Source organism: Rhamphochromis longiceps, linkage group LG14 (assembly GCF_057381845.1).
Source record: "Rhamphochromis longiceps isolate RC_006_pf linkage group LG14, R_longiceps_female_GT1.1, whole genome shotgun sequence".
Classification (NCBI taxonomy): domain Eukaryota; kingdom Metazoa; phylum Chordata; class Actinopteri; order Cichliformes; family Cichlidae; genus Rhamphochromis; species Rhamphochromis longiceps.
In genome coordinates, this window is record NC_140570.1 from 24,079,167 (window position 1) to 24,096,973 (window position 17,807).

A 17,807-nucleotide genomic window follows, 5' to 3' on the forward strand; every position below is an offset into this window, starting at 1 on the left:
TGTGTGGTTATGTTGGAAAGTCCCAGCAGATCAGTGATCTGTGAAATACTTAATGTTCAAAGTCACTTAAAGCCCTTTTATTCCCCCCTTCTGCTGACACGAGGCCATCTTCACCATGTTTGTATACCTAAATGCTGTAAATTGCTGACACGTGATTGGCTGCTTAGCTATTTGTGTTACTATGCAGTTGAACATGTAATAATGAACACACTCACTCAGTGAAAATTAGTGCATTTGTAACTGCAAGATTTGACGACTAAAACCTAACTTCTTTTATACACTAGTTTCAAGAATAGTTAAGTCATTATGAGGTTACACTGTATGAACAATGTATGCAGAGTTTGACATCAAAAGACTGTCATGAAATTTACCAGACACAGAGAGTCCATGACAGATGACATCAAGCCATGTTATAGGACATGTGGAGTTTGTATACATAAGGCCTGAAAGTCAGGAAAGTCTCTGATGTAAATCTTCAGACCAATCTTTAACTTTACTGTGTGAAAGCTGGAAAATAAATTCCTAGTAATTCATCACCCTACTTCTATACCGGATCATCATAAGTAAGGATTACAGTGTAAGTGATCACACCTTCATGTATCTTCATGTATTTCCAAGTACGGCATCCTTTAGTAGAAAGAAAGACAGACAGACAAGAAAAAACTCAACTCTCAATTCACTGTACAAAATTTTCATTTTTTTGTCTTTTCTTCCTTAATGACATACAACAGGGGACCCGTAAACAAAAAGAGAAAAGTCATTTGATACAAGCTAAAATGCAGTTCAAAAATATATAATAAAACAAAATTAATAAAAAGCAGGTCTCTTATCCCTTGTAGTTGGAGGAAATTGTTTGAATACAGCTTAATATGATGTACAAAATATCACACAGTGATAAATTGCTAATAAAAAAATAAAAAACACAAAGAAATGAGAGTTCTTTACCTTGGCCTCCGACTGGTAACAGATTTTGTTTTTTTTTAATCTTCTTTTCGTCTGTTTTTCGTGTTTTTTAATCGTTTTGCTTTTTTACAAGTTTTACATTGCCATTATCAATCACAAGCAAGTTCTATGCCTAGCAAGGAAGAATGATTCACTTATGATACTACAGTATTCTTACATCTTAATAATCATATTCATAACCAAAGGAGAGAGAAAAAAATGAAAGAAAACAAAGAAATGATGGACATTTACAGCACATAATGGCAACTCTAACCATCATTTACAACCTCTGCTTCGAGTTCCTCTTGTTTTCCTCTTATTGATGAGTCACACTGATTTGTCGTCATTCTCAGACAGGGGACATAGTAGCTCAGAGCGAGAAGAAAGTGTCAGTAACGCCCGCTGTCATATAACCGTGAACGGCAACAGTTCCACGTTTGTAGTATTCGCTTCAGATCGAATACATCGTTTCTGCACCCTGTCTATCCTCTTGTAATGTAAAGCATTCACTTTTAGATATAGTGCAACAAGGGGTCAAATAGTTAATACGTGATAATAGGACGTCATGCCCAGCAGCAGTATAATAATGTAGTTGCCCCGTGTTGTTGTCTTTGACAGACTTGTGTCAAAGGAACAGCAGTGTGACATCTTGTCTAATTTCACACAACAGTCTTCCACTCTGTTTGGAGAGAAAAAAAAATCTCTCACTACATATATATATAAATGAACTATGAATGCTAGTGTCACCAGTGATTAAAAGTGTTTAGCTCCAGCCAACTTTAACTCTTTCCCCCATAAAGACAACATCTGATGACCTCCCCTGTATTCTTAATAAGAAGCTTTGCCGCCTCAGTACATATGGATGCAGGTGTGGTTTGATGACCTTTAGAATAGTTCTGGGTTTTTCCAAGGGTAGCTGAATAGGCAGAGACCACCCTCATAAACTTCTGATGCAAACTCAGTCATTTTGTTCTATAAGCAGGCCGCTCAGTCAGGAAAGCGCTTCAAGGGTTACCTCTAGTAGGCTTTCAAGGGGTAAAGAGTTAAGCTGTCATCTGACCACCAGTGTGACACACAGTGTGTAATCTTGAAGAGCTGACGCCTAACCGAGTGCAGATTTTAGAGGTTTTCTAAAGGTAATGAAAAAATAATCTGGGATGAGGTCAGCTGTGAAGAGGCAACTTAAAGCAAACAAACTGTCCTGTAGTCAACAGCACAAATGCAGGACATCAACAAACATGGGTCTCAAAATAATGATGCTTCCAGCTGAGCCAAAAGTTGACAGTTTACCTCCTAAACTGAGTCAGACGTCTTAAATCAACACTTTTTTTGTATGGCTGAATTTAAAATGGAGTATTTGTTTATTTTTTTAAACCCGTCCAGCATCCCTCTTCAGGAAGAGGACACACGCTTCACTAGATTAGTTCTGCGGCTAATGTGCTCCCTGTGTTCATCATTCAAGAAGAAGAAATCCTCACCTCATCACTCGAGTAAAGGTGATGTCAGCCTTTTGTGAAAGCCCGAATAAATAAAAACAATCACGAGACGCGAGCAGCCTGCAAAAAAAAAACTGGCACCGACTTCAAAGAGACAATCTCTCATCCGAGCTCCTCCACTGTAAAATAATTACCAGCTCGATGCACTGCTCGAGCCGGAGACACTCAAAGCCGACCATATGCACATCCCTCTAATGAAAAACATAACTAGGATGGACTGTCAATTCTGAAATTTGACCACAATTAATGAAATGATCCAACAGCGAAATGTCACACGAATGATGATTTTACTGAACGTACACGTGTGGACCAGTGAGAGAGAAACACTCACAAAACATGTCCCTGATTCTGACTCAAGACTGATGAAGTCTTTCATAGCACCGTGGTTGAACTAGTGCATATACAAACATACACACACACTCACATACACTCCTCTGTACAGTAAAAAGCACCAGACCAGCCTCGCACCTCTCTAGTCTACAGACTTTAACTATGCTCAGTCATATCCATCCTAAGCTGGTTCATGCGGTGTGAGAGACTCTATACGCACTGTACATCTGTAGAAATAAGTTTGTGAGAGTTATCTAAGTGACATCTAATCTCACGCACACACACACACACATACGTAGAGGCAGAATCATGGGGACGCTATAGCAATCAGACATACAATGAAACTAGGTTGTTCAATCAACACTATTCAGCTTTCTAGTGCCTCCTCACAGCACACACGACTAACTCAAACATCCTCCAACACCACACACACATCCTCCTCACCGAGTCTTTGGAATGCAACACATTGATTCCCAATGCAGAGGTTAGGTCAGGTGTTTTCCGTCAATGCCGAGAACTGTTATTCCTTTAAGTCAAGCCTACGTATGTGTGTTAGCCACAAGCAATGTTTCAACTGTTAAAAAAAAAAATAAACAATTTAAAATCAAGTGTTTCCCCCTCGGCTCTCAGTGAAATGCAAGCATTGTGCAAGCACTTGAAGCGCACAAGCGTACACACATAGTACTTTGTGAAAAGGAAAGGAAAAAAAAGAACAGAATATTGTAGTGTAGAAAAGTGTTACTCCAAATATGATTACTTGAAAACAGAGCAGCCAGAGTTTGAAAGTTATAAAAAAGCATTACAAGATGTGATTAGTATTACAAGAAGTCACTGAGGCATTAGAGAACTGTGAGGAGTTTTCGGAGCGGAGGGGGAGGAAGTTGATGGTTGACGTCCTGTGGTGATGACCCAGCCAGTGGGGTGCAGGACTAATTGTGTGTGTGTATGTATGAGCAGGTGAAATGTATCCACTGTAGTCTTCAGTCTTTTTTGGCCCAGTTATTGATGTAGGACTCTAAAAGTAGAAAGGGAGGGAAAGAAAGCAGCTTTTCAGAACTACTCGAAACACCAATAAAAAAAGGGGACAACAGAAGCACAATTTGGTATTTAAAGGGATTTTAAAAATCCAACAATATATAAAGGGATGTTTTCTTGTTAGTAAATAACAAGAGGACATTGCCATCTGTTTTTCACTATTTATGGCTCCTCACAAAAAAACTCCTAAAAAACCCGCTCCCTGTTCGCCCCATACTGCTTCTTTCCTGGCACCCTCCATCTCACCAGAACGACGACAGTGATGTCAGACAAAGATTTTGGCAAGTGCATCTGCGCCGGCGCTGGCAATGAAGGGCTGGGAAGAGTGGAAGGCCACGTCATGAATGGCCTCATCATGCTTCTTCCTGTGGGCAGTGATCTCCTGCACGCACGTCCTGTTGTCCAGCATCCATAAGCGCACCGAGCAGTCGTGGCCTGTAAGAGGTGAGGAGTGGGAGGAAGCAAAGACAGCAGTGTTACGAGGGGCAGGGATGACTGCGGAGAACAATGTAAAGGAATCCTTTTACAACCTAGATTTAACACACGCCTCTTCTACAGTGTGATATGTTATATTTTGCGGTTACTACAGATTTTACAGGATTTCTTAAGGTACTTTTTGCTCATAAGCCATAAATAATCTCCTATTTCTTCAAAAGAACTAAACAAAAAACTCATTTAATTTCCCTGTTTAAAATTTGCTATTACTATCAATTAATTTGTGATTTAAAAAGCTACTTGTATACAGATTGCAGGTGATATTAAACAGATGTTTCTCGGTGTACAGAGGAGCATTTTAAAAATTAAGCCTAGGATACTTAGCTAAGTAAGCACACAGTAAAGCCGAGTACTCACTGCCAGAGATGAGGTAAGTGCCTTTAGGGTCTGTAGTAAGACAGGTGACCGCATCCAAGTGCGCAACCATCGAGTGGACAACTTTACCTGCACAAAAATTTTTTATTCAGATGCATGTGAGAAAACACATTTCAGTAATCATCAGTACACCTCCTGCACATACCTGTCTTGTTGTCTAGGAAGCGGATGGTGCGGTTCTCGTGTGCAGTGATGGAGATGGGCTCAGAAGGGTGACTGACGACACGGTTGATCAGTTCCCTGCCTGCAAAGGAAGACATCACATTCAGTCTAATAGAAGAATTTAATGATTTCTCACCAAATTATTATTTGTGGCAACAAAAAAAAAAAAAAAAAAGTGTTGCACATTATGTTGGAGACTGTGTCCAGAACATACCATCTTTGGTCTGTGTATCTAGCATAGTGACACTCTGCTCTGTGTTGAGGTCATACAGGAGGGTCTCACCGCCATCAAATGACACCACCACCTGGTTGGGATCAGTGGCTACAAACGCCACTGAGGTGGGTGTTCCGTGCTCTAGGAAAAATAAATAAATAAATAAATGAAATACACACACACACAAAAAACCAAACAAACAATGGAACGTGATGAGGATGTGGGATCTGAATAGAAAAAGCGCCAAAGCAAACCCACAAAGTCAAGACAAATGTCTACCTCTCTCCTTATTGAAGACAGACATGCAGGGGGATGAGTTCTGAGGATCCCAGATACGAATGGTGCCATCTGCTGAACATGAGGCAAGACGATGGTGAACTGCAGAGTAAGTCAGACCCCACACGCTGTCCTCGTGGCCTGCTAGTACACTGCTTTCAATACCAGGATCTGGATAAAGAATCACATAATTTAAAAAAAAGAAAAACTAAACTTTGTGATTCTGCTATATAATTAGCAGTTAAGAATGACTCACCATAGTTATCATAGGGATCTACATTCAGGTCCGGCATCTTCCAACACCTGATGGATCCATCTAGACCTCCACTGTAGCAGGACTCTCCATCTTCACCCATCGTCAGTGAAAGAACAGCTCCACTAGAGCAAGACCAAAAGAGAAGCAGGTATAAATGACATCACCCTTTCCCCCCAAGAAAACAAAAAACAAAAACCTCGTGTTCATCCCTTTTTTTTTTTGTATTCACAGCATTTAATTTGAAAATGATTGCATTAATCATTCATTTTTAGAAAAAAAATTGCAGCATTTTTATTGTTCTCAGGCTGAACTCACCTGTGTGCTCTAAATGTATAGATGGGTTCAACGTCCAAAGCCGCATTCCTGTGGAGAGACACCGTTAAAATGAGATCTGGAGTTTATATTTGTGTGGCAGAGAATAACACGTCTTCATTTAAAAACATCGTCACCAGTAGGGTTCTTACTTTTTAGAGTGCATTGCCTTGTTGAGGTTCCAGAGTTTTAGTGTGCCATCCTCAGAGGCTGTGAGCAGCACTGCTTGGCTCGGGTGAAAGGTCAAAGCGCGGATGGCGTCAAAGTGGCTGCGTAGTGTGAATCGGGGGTTCCATGTCTTTTTAAACTCTTCTCTGTTATCCTGCAACTGACGGGACACATGTTTGAAAAGAGGGAACATTCAAATGTTTTCATTGTACGTATGTAGCTTGTATTGCATAGTTTGTATTGATCAGAACAAAATATGCAATTACATCCATGGAAAGATCATTGTCATTGGCAACAGTGAGATCAGCCAGCTCTCCCAGGTTCATGTCACCTCCGCCAACAGCATCCATGATGAAGACATCAGAGGAGAAACCCAGGGCACCACCTGGAGGTTGTAAATGGAAAAGCACAAGAGATATGATTTCATCTTGACAAATGTCAGGGATCTAGAAAAGGATGGTGAGATCACTTTGAAATATCGTGATAAGTCCTAGATAGTTGTAGAACAGTGTCATTTATTCCACTTCCCTACTCCCACACTGTGTACCACAGGAAATATTTATAGTTGCAGGAGAAACCTTGCAAGCATACCCCTACGCAAACATCTAAATTTGAGATTCAGCAACTAAGCTACAACTGCACGGGGGAAGACTAAAAACGCAATGCTCGGCAGAGAATAATTGATGTTTTTATTGGCATATTTTGTAGGGAAGTCTTACCTTCCCCGGAGCGAGCCTGTCCGGATACAGAAGGGGGCGGGGTAGGTTTAGGGGGGAAATCTGACATCATTCCTTGTAACTTGTTCCTGCGGTTTTCTGAACCCAGCAAGAGGAGAGAGACACAATACCGTCATGCGGAGAGGTCGAGGAAGGCCGGGGAGGTCAGCAGTTGGACAGATAAGAGACAAAGGCAGAAAGAAGCTAAAAGGCAAACTTCATTCTTTACGTGTAATGACAACATAAACTTGTACAATTTTATTTACAAAAGCACATCTACAGTGCAAATATGATTCTAAATATGAAATGTGAACACATAAAAAAAAAAGGCAGCATGCGTGGTAACCTCTGAAATGGCCCTGGACCACAGAAAGTACATCTAGAGACAAAGATGACAGCTACACAGCTCTGAGGAGTCACAGACCGACAGCTTGTGAAACAGGACAGAGAGACAGGTGGTTGGGAAAAGAGGTTGGTTTTATTGACAAGAAGAGATGTCAAGACACAATGAGAAGTAAAGGAAAAAAAAGGTGAGCAAGGATAGGGGCAATAAAGACAGATACATTTATGGCAGTGATCCTGGCAGTGCTTGTGCTCATGATGTTGCTAAGGCAACAGCGTACCTAACTCCCGTCCATCCCCTGAGATCCGGGCCTCTCCCGCCCCCTCCCCATCCTCCCCTGAGCCCAGGAAGTCAAACTCATTGAGGGCGTCTTCCGAGTCATCCTCGTCCTCTTCGTCTTCAGGGTCCATATCTGTGGTCATAGGTTCCGAACCCATCTGAGAACACAGCAGAAAGCAAGGTTGTTGTTTATTTATTCATTTTTTTGTGAAAACATTTCTTGGTCATTCTTTATTTAGCCTGTCGTACCTTCACGCGAGACTTTTTGTTCTTGCGCGGGCCATCGATGCAATCGGTGGCCATGCCTTGGAATTCATCTTCCTCGTCACTGTCGTCTTCGTCATCGTCCTCACAGCCATGAAGGAAGGGGATCTTATCCAGCACTGAACCCCCCACACGTTCCTTAGAGCTTTCTTTGCCCGCATTCCTACAAAGAGATGCACAGCTGAGTATCTTGACTGCATGTTTCACTCAAAGATCAACAGAAGGACTGCTTATTTATATATTTATTGTTTACATTGTTTTACTGTTTTTAAATTATTTCAAAACCCATAGTTGTAACAGCTGTGAGCTACCTGTGAATTATGGGTAGCACAGTAGCCTCTGGACAACACCATCAGAGTATTTCAATGGAAGACCGTTTGATCTGTTGTTTCCTTCTGTTGGTTTTCTCTGTTCAAAGCCTGCTCTTTTGTGCTTGTGTGTTCCCACTGCTTTGCATCTTGTGGTAAACCCTTTTGTGGTGTTTCTAGATTTGAAAACTACCTTCTCCACAGACTTGGCTGGAAATATTTCTGCAATCACCCACTTTAGTTGTTTTCAGTGGGCTATTTTATGCTGCATTCTTTCTTAAGAATGTACCAGTTTGTTAATTTGGTTAGTGCTAAAATCTCTGCTATTTGGTATGGTTTATTTTCAGCTGAATGGTGGCCTCCTTAACTCAAAGTGAAGGTTGAGAGTCCCATGAATAGCTATCAAATGCAAATTTAATACTTAGAATCAACCCCAGACCTTTTAACTCCCTATTTATCATGAATTAAAAATGAAACATGCCACATTTAGCTATAAAATTTACTTCTGAGCCTCTCTGCACACTTCAGTGACATCTATCTTAATTTTACCTCCAGTGCTCATTAAAAATCCTGACTTGCATGATGAGGAATCCCCTCACTTTTAGACCTCTTCTGTCATGTGTTATTTTGCCAGTTTCGGAGTTTAAACTGTGCTTTTGTTTCACCGTCTTCACATTTCTGCTTGTGCAGAAAGATTCCACACGAATCTTGTTCACTAAGCAGTCTCATGATACAGTGACAGTTATCTCATACAACAACCCATCGCTTAATTAATTTTTAAGACACAAATGGATTTATAATTTGGATATTGTCCACTGTTTATAAAAGGATACCATGAACTACTACCATACTGGAAAATAGTCAGACAGGTTAAATCCTGATATATGAGGTCAAATGCAGATACACTTAATGTAAGAAGTGTTTGTCGGAAGGTTAAGGGATGGCTTCATATGCAAGTCTGCCATGTTAGTGAACTAGTTTGATTATGAAGTGATGTAAAAATCGCACTTGTCTGTAAAGTTTGGCACGAGACTGCAAGTAAATGCTTTCTGTGAAAGACAAATTTTTACAAGTTGCAGCCTTTCACAAGCAGCAGTGAAAAGTTCAGTTTTTAAGGAGTAGCTTTACATCAAGTACATCTATTTAAAAAAAGGAGAAGAAGAAGAAGAAGAAGAAAAGAAAAAGGCTTTTGTGCTGCAAAAAACAAATGTTTACTCTGTCATCAATGTTCACATTGGAGCTCTTCTGTGGTGTAAGATCAAAGAGGGGCGTGTGTTTCCACTGTCTCACCTTTTTATCTGTTCCTCTATTTGTCTGACCAACAAGGACTCTCCACCTGCTCGTGGCTCAGGCTCAGGACAGCTTTCACTGGGTGGGGGCCCGTTAGCTTCAGGGCTGCTCCGCCCAAGAAGGGAGCGCACGCGCTTAGAACGCATGTCCAGAATGGTGTCTGAATAACCCACTTCCTCGAGATATCTACATCCACATACACACATGGTCATATAAATGAATCATTTAAGCCTAGATCAGAATTGTAATGTCTACGATGAAGTTGTGATGGAACACATTAATATGGCACTGAGATAAAAAGGAACGGATGATGATGAAGCCTTACTTGCGTAGTAGCTGACGTCCCTCCTTCCAGGACATCTGATTGGCTGGCTCTGAATCTGACTCAGCCGGCCCATTGGGAACTACAGAAAATAGATTGTTCAATAGTGATGCAACAGCAGGGCATGAGAAGAAAAGAAGAAAAAGAGAGAAGCAGAAACTTCGAACTGCGCTCAACGCTAAACAGGAATCTAAATGTAACAGAAGCAGACAACATATTGGGTCCAAGTTACAGAGCACATAAGGACTTGGTCAAACATACGTTGATCTGCCTCTGTCTCTGGTTTCTTGTCCCCAGGACTCTGGTCATTTCCTGTCTTCAGCTTTTGGTGCTTAGCCCTGTAATGCAACAAAGGAACACTTGAGGGCAACGTTTTGAGCTTCCACAAATACATCTTTCACTAGAAGAATCATTATGCCTGGAGCATGCAAACTCCCAGGACAGACTGAAAGAGTAACAGACATAAGGAGACTAGGACAGAAAGGGGGGGCTTTCCAGGCATTCGTTTTACCTCTCTTGTTTGAGGGCGTACTCCAGCATTTTGATTCGCCTCACCAGGTCCTGTTTCATATTCTCCTGCCCTTTCCTCTCACCCTGAAGAAACGCAACCTGAGCCTGAAACACACATATACACAGCATGGTGAGGAACGCGCACACCACATCTGTCCATATAAGCATAAACAAAAGTAAGATAAATTGGGACCTGGAAAAGAATTAGTTACAAAATGCATGCACCGTCTCGGTTTGGGGTGAAAAGTAAATCATTCAACATCAACAAAACATCGCAATGAGAGACTGAACAAAAAGGTTTGATGTGACTAGCTGTGCAAAAAAAAGAAAAGAAAAAAAGACTTCTGAAAGCCAAGAGCAATAAGTAGAGGGTTGTGGAATAGGGCTCTTATTTTAACTTTCCTAACCGAGGCCTCACTGCGCATCTGCAAAGGAGGAAAAACAAGACATGGAGCAGCCAAATTCAAACACCCTCTTTCAAGACCCATCCTTTGCTGTGTTTCCTCTCTCATTTCCTGTCCATTTCCTTCCTCACTGCTGATAAAATTCTTACCTTGAGGAAAGAAATGTTCTGCCTGTTCTGACTTTTCCCCAGTGAGTTCTGAGAGATAGAAAGGTAATAAGAGACTACAGAGTGATGACACGGCTTCCAAGCACTACACCGAGACAGGGTTTCCCTTGAGTAAGCCATCATAATGCAAGAATTGACAAAAATGTGAAATATTTGCCAGACTTAATGACAAAGATTGCTAATGCAGGTTTCAACCCGGCTGTGCCTGCTCACAGTATGCAACTTTTGTGCAAAACCCATTTAACATCAGGCAACAAATATCCTGCCTGCTTTTAGAAGGAGAAAAAAAATGCCCAAGTGAGGAGAAACAATACAAACAAACAACTAACAAACTAACTAACTAAACAGTGATCCCTGTCAGAAGTAGGTTAAAAAGCCCTAACCCTGTCTCTACTCCCAGGATGGTGACTGCAAGCACAACAGGCATTTTCTCTCTCTGTGCCAAGTGGTGCTGAAGCATTAATACAGCTTGTTTTACAGCCCATTTCTCCTCTGCATGCCCCTGTCTGTGTCCACGAGTCTGCTCCCACACACATACGCAATTCTATAAAACTAGAACAATCTAAAAACGCCGTCTCACGGGGCAGACACTTGGTCTGCTCGGAAGGGTAGTCAATCTCTGAGAAAAAGCGCACATATATACCCAGACACACACACACACACAGACACACATACACACACAGTCATGTAACCAGCTAGGAGGGCTAGTGGAACACAGGATAATCTGCCAAGCAAACCTTCCTACTGCTGCTACTGCTGCTGAGTAATCCTGATTAATGCAACGTGAATTTATATGCTTATCTGAGAGTTTTGGAGAGAACTCTCAAAGCTAGTACATTAACACTGTAGACATGGGCTAATAGGGGCATGAAAAACAGAGATTTTGTGGGGTTATTCTTGGCCTAAACTAAGAGGAGCAGGTCAGTACATGTACATTATCTAAAGTCTTTTCACAAGTAGAATAACTAATGAATTAACTGAAATAACATCTAAGCCATTAACTGAGATGAAATGAAAACCAGTTTAGCTTAGCCATCCATAAGACACAGTCTCACTCATTTGCTCTATTTCTGTGGCTTGCATTCCCACACATGCATGCAGTAATTGTGCAGTTGGGTTCTGTAATGGACGATGCAGAAGATGTATTTTGCACATTACATGCAAGCAAAAACACTTGTTTTAGAGCGACATAATCAGATGTGAATGTGCATAAACTTACTAAACTACCACATAGGCAAAGCTGGGCGATGTCATGGTGTGGGCACAGCATGTACACTGTATACTGTGTACTATAAATGGCTGAGCACAGATGGAATGCAGTCCGAGCTTGGAAAAAAACCTACTTCAAATCTAAATGCTATAATTGTTTTACATCAGCAGTTCTGTGTACTATGATTTAAGTAGAGGTCAGTATTTGAGGAATTTTCAGGGAGCTTTTGTGTATGTAAACAAGTTGTTCAGACAGATTTTTTAGTGTACTGACAGCCTTGACACAAGTCCTGCTTAAAAGCTTACTAAAAGACTGTGACTAAAAGTTATGTAGATAACACCAGATGCAGAAAGGTGCTTTTTGTGAACTTAATTATAAGCCAGACTTGTACTTCAGTGAACAAAAGTGCTTAAATCAGCAGCAGCCTCCTGTAGACAGACACAGTAACAGTAAATCTCTTCTTGAATAATGACTTAACTCTTTTAATGGCGTAAATTTGATCAGTTGTGTAAAAGAATAAGGCATTAAATCAATGTGTTTACTTCACCCTCGTGGGGCAAAGACACACGTTTCTACTCTTACTCACACACAGACAAGCTACAGCTTGCCTTTGGACACGGATAACCATCACACCCCTGTGTACCAGTCTCGCCCTGTGCTCCTAGAAGGACAGGTTCATGCCTCAAAGCCTTGACACTGTCTTGTTGGCGAAGTTGGAGACAAGGCTGCATTTGTGCACACACACCCCAAGTACAATGCAAGAGCAACCTTTCTCTGATACATAAAGGTAACCAAAACACAGGTTCAAAGGGTTTATTGTTATATGGAAGTGTTTATGCAGGACTTACCAACAGCTCTTCCTTTCTACGGTTTCACTTTAAAAATAGAACAAATGCTGCTTTCTATGTCTGACTTTGTGAGTAAAATAGGGTCCTAAAACTAAAAATTTCTACACGAACAAGAAAAAAAAAGCTGTACCATGGGACTGCTACAGCAGACTGTGTAATTACACAAGGGGATGTAATAACCGCACTGTTTTTCACTTTCATTTGTCTCTGTCATTCTGCCCTTTGCCTGCTTCAAATTCTTGTTTTCACTCATGTGAGGGATCCAGGCCAGGAGCTTTAAGACAAGGCCGTCCATTCATCCACTAGTCAAGGTGCTCTTATTGCAAGACTGTCACTTAACGTCAGAACAGAAGCTGTTGAGACAATCACAACAGATGTGGAGCAGCAGATAGAAACCTATCACTGCTTTTAATATCAAAAGCAAAAGAACTATCTGCTTCCATCTGATAAACAGGTCAAAGAGTAATAAAACCACTAGGGTGTCATTTATCATAGCCCAGCTAACAATGACACTGTGGTTACTTTCTTCATAATATGTTGGTAAACTAACAAAGGCTAAAGTACAAAGGGCCTACGGGGCAAGCAAACCTGTCGCGCCATCTGATCTAGCCTTCCTGTGGGTGGGTTTTCCTTCATGAGGCCCGCTGCCGCTGACCTTTCCACAGTTTGCTGTTGCATGGAGCGCATCCACATTTAGCCTATTCTGTCAGTCCTTCTCTACTAGCTGCAGAATAGGGTCAAGGGCAGCTTTCCTCCTCCACTGGCTATTCTCCATCTTTTTATCTTTTTATCCCTTAAATCAGCAGCAGCCCGTGAGAGAATCCATGAGCAAACAAGTAGAGCAAAAAATCTTTTCTGGGACAGTGTGCTTGGAGTGTGCTAGTGACACTGTGTGTGCAGTCCAAGAGTGGTAGCTAGATAGATAGATAATGACATCCCAATTAGTGGGATTTTATGACTAAGGTTACAACATGCTTGACTGACAAACAGTATATAATTTTTTTTTTTTAAGAGAAAGGGAATGGAAATTTTTAAATAAGGAAAATAAAGGATGAACGCTGCATGTTGAAGACTGCAAATGCAAGAGCAGTGCTGTGAAACAACACAATACACATGGACATCATATGTGTGTCACGGCTGAGTACACAGAGCTATTAATTAGAGATACGTACCCAGGGACTGCAAGACTCACACCAAACAGGACGTGATGTAATTTGGGTCACCAGTAATCTATTCTACATGTCTACTAACATCCTTAATAAAATGAAATGGCTGAAAATGAGAACACTTTAAAGAGGAACAGGTTGAGGTCATCCCTTTTCTCTGTAGAATAAATGACTATCTGAGGAATACCCTGTAGATTTAATTAGGATTCTTCTCATGCAAAAACAATGCCTAGTTAGAAACAAGACTGCTACTGTGTGTGTTTTCACAGAGCAGATTCTTAAGTAATTGAATTATAGACAGGCAAAAGCCACAGCCACCTGTCAGTGAAGACACAGCGCCACAGGTGGCTTTACACACCAACACATTAGCGGCGCACGTGTCGTGATCTTGCAGAGACATGCTAAGACACACATGAAGAGATCTCCTCTGTTGCACACAAAGTCACACAGATCTCAAATGATTGTGAGTTAATTTTGCATGTGACTCAGTAAAGCCTTTGAAATTAAAGTGTGGAAAATACCATGTGCAGACAACATGTGAGCAAACTACACTATGGAAACATTTACAGCATGTTAACTGTGCAGGTTATGACCAGGGGGCACACTAACTGGCTCAGTGAGAGGAGAGCATGTTGGCAACAAAAGCCAGAGGCCTTTGGCCCGTGGGTGTTAAACTGTAAGCTAGGTCAGTTTTTCAGCGTGGCACTCCAGTTATCTTCTCTTTCTCTCAGCACAAGCGTGGTGCTAATTGTACCCGTGAAGCCAGACCATGTGCAGCCAATGTGCACATACAAAGTTCCATAACAAGCACTTAATGGCATGTCGGACACAGCAATTGGCTGTTTCTGCTTTCTATTCCCTGCTCTTCCCTCGTTTTTATAAAAGCAGCAAGCACTGCCCATTTGTTATTGTTCATTCATATTTTATCAAGCCACTATTTATAACTATGTATGTTTGAGTTAGGGGCAATGTGAGAAGCACAGTGACAGAGGAGTGGGAAATGATTTTTTTTTTTTTTTTTGGGGGGGGGGGGGGGGGGGGGGGGGTTCTGTGGTTCTGTCGAACTCATGAACTCCAGAGTTCATTCTTATTACAAAAAAGAACTGTAGTTACTTGAGGGATAACCACAAAAGATGAACTGTCCAAATGCAGAGGTAAAATATGTTTGTATGTTTTCCTAACCTTTCTTAATCCTGGAAAAATCTGTCCAGTAATGCTCTCTGCCTTTTAATTTTATGCATACAGCTGAGGTGAATAGTACAACGTCTGTCTTTTGCTGTTGGCATCTGAATAACTGTGACAGGTATTGCTCATGGGGTTTCCTATGGCACCGAGTCACAAGCTCACATTCGTTTTCTTGGAGGGCGGGTATTTTACAGCTTTAAACCATTTACCTTTAAGAATGAAAGTCAACTTCTCTAGCCTATAGGCAGATGCATTGTTTTTAAGGTCAATCTACACTAATCACACACTATTCATAGTAAAGATAATATATACAAACACAAGTACAAGCACAAGTTTGGCTGCAGATAGACTACTACAAATTTTCATCCTAACACTTGTTATTCATCAATACTCATGTATTAATCATTGCTAATGAAAATACAACTTTAGTCCATACATAGACACAGATACACCACACAACTGACTGACTGACTGTGTGTGTGTGTGTGTGTGTGTGTGTGTGTGTGTGTGTGTGTGTGTGTGTGTGTGTGTGTGTAACTGGTCCTAGCTCAAAATGCTGATTTGTGTGTGTGCCATGGGTATGGAGGCATTGGTACTACAGATCACAAAGCATTATCCCTTCATGAACTTCATCTCTGTGTTGTGCGCCTAAGTTCAAAGGTCAAACTGATCAATTGTGCAAATTATTTTATAAATACATATCACAGCCATCAAATTACTGTTTTTAGGGAGACTTGTCTTAAGTAAGGGCAGTTTAGGAATGCTTACACATTTATTATTTTGAATGCAGCAACTGCTAAGGGAAATCAAAGCTGGTTAACACTGTTATCATTTTTTAACCACAACAACAGACTCACAGATCACTTGAGTTGTCTGTGTGGGGTACAAAAGAATCAGATAAGTGTCTCCTTACAAACTAACGTGTATTTGCACATCCTAGTAAAATGCCAGAAATCTTAAAATAACGTGTGACCCAAGCGTGAGTTCCATGTGTACCTGCACGAAATAATATGGAAAGACAAGGTAGCCACACCTAAACTGTTTGCCTACCTCTTTATTTGCACCACAGCCTGCTTGCTATTCCGGGCAGACATAAAAGTCTATTATCTAATCTTGTGGTGTGTATCTGTATTGACTGTATCGACTTAGAAGCCCAGAAGGCTTCTAAGGCATATATATATATATATATATATATATATATATATATATATATATATATTTTTTTTTTTTTTTTTTTTTTTTATTGTTATTATTATTATTATTATTGACACAAAAAATATTTTATGTTTAAAAGAGTGCTGGTGGCTGTTTCTTCTTCCAACTGGAGGTCAAACAGCTCCCACATTGTCATCTACTGTATAGTAATAACGCATCCTGGTCAACTGTAATGCTAGCCCTATTAGCATTTTGTCATCCTCTAACTGACCGATAGCAGGGCATGTGTACATCCGCGAAGCAACACCGGAGGAGCTCCGGTGACATCCTTCCAGGCCTTTCCTTGGCGTTACAGCTACACAAACGCGGGGTTAGTGATGAATACGTTTACCCTGAGTTCGTCTCTCTCAGCCTCCCAGCGGTATTTCTCGGCCTGGAAGCGTCCCCACTCGTACTGGATGAAGTGCAGGATCCCAGGAAGCGTCATCCCCGACTCCCCGTCCTGCGGCTCCCGTGACTGCTGCAACGGTCCGGGGACGGCCCCGGCGGCTGCTGCTGCGGCCGCTGCCATTGCCCCGGTCCCACCAGCTGATGTCGCCTGGCCCGGTCCTGCTTTAGGCCCGTTTGGGTTGCGCCCCGTTCCACTGCTGCCGTCGCCGCCTCCGGAGTTCGGGTTAGATCCTCCGCCGGTTCTGTCCGCCTCCATTTTAACTGTTCAACCTTTCGCCAGGATAATGAGATGGGAACGGGCAGAATGGACGAATATAAATATAAAAAAAGTACCCCGTGCCCTTTTCCAAACCCAGCTCCACTTCACTATAAGCTACCCTCCTTTCTTCCTTTCTCACACGCACAGAGAAAAATTACTATTCTGTTGGTAAAATAATACACTTCCGCTTCCAAGCCTTCAGCGCAAAACACAATCTAACCGCAGTGTAACATCGTGGCCCCATTGATTTCGTAACAAATCCCTTTTCACAAAACGGCTTACGTGCAGTCTTAAAACTAACATCAAAATAAAGTAACACCAGGCAGCGTTTATTAAATGTAATGCACCTGAAAATAAACGTTAACCTTTTTTTTTTTTTGCTGCTCTTATTTTGTATATCCCGGATCCCAGATCAGTTTCCTCCTCGTGAAATGCCCAGTGCGGGTGACAAATAAAGGGCCATGTTTTCTATAATAGACAATAAACATGTCGCTAGGGGAATGAATTTCCTGCCATTTTGTGAGCAGGAATGGTTTCGGGAACGAAAAAGTTAGCTGCAGTGATCAACAATGCTATTTCCGGTCGAGATTTTATCTTTGATTTTGATTTTTGATTTTTGGAAAATAAATTGTGAAACGAAGACAGCCATAGCCAAGAACAGCAATACAAAAGCCTTTGGGACACATTTGTAATATATAACATGTTAACGTGAATTATAGTTTTTCCCCATATCATCTTTATATTTATATTTATATTTTTTTGTATTGCTTATATCCTTATAACCTCTGCAATAACATTTGCAGTTATATCTCATATTTTATATTATAGCAATATGCTTTTCTATTCTTTTAAAACGTAAGAGATTAGGTA

The 17,807-nt window shown here is 41.1% G+C and overlaps 1 protein-coding gene across 1 annotated transcript; it reads right to left on the bottom strand.

The window, feature by feature from the left end:
* Window positions 1-675: 675 nt before the first annotated feature.
* strn4 (striatin, calmodulin binding protein 4) lies at window positions 676-17,116 on the bottom strand. The gene is made up of 18 exons (XM_085379380.1): window positions 16,620-17,116; window positions 10,095-10,198; window positions 9,845-9,921; window positions 9,587-9,665; window positions 9,262-9,447; window positions 7,649-7,826; window positions 7,401-7,557; window positions 6,781-6,876; window positions 6,328-6,446; window positions 6,046-6,221; window positions 5,897-5,944; window positions 5,582-5,703; window positions 5,329-5,496; window positions 5,050-5,190; window positions 4,819-4,917; window positions 4,656-4,742; window positions 4,050-4,238; window positions 676-3,783 (listed from the first exon to the last, which is right to left on the bottom strand). The coding sequence occupies exons 1-17, from the start codon at window positions 16,932-16,934 to the stop codon at window positions 4,069-4,071; spliced, it is 2,322 nt and encodes a 773-aa protein (XP_085235506.1). The 5' UTR covers window positions 16,935-17,116; the 3' UTR covers window positions 676-3,783; window positions 4,050-4,068.
* Between the last annotated feature and the right edge of the window lie 691 nt (window positions 17,117-17,807).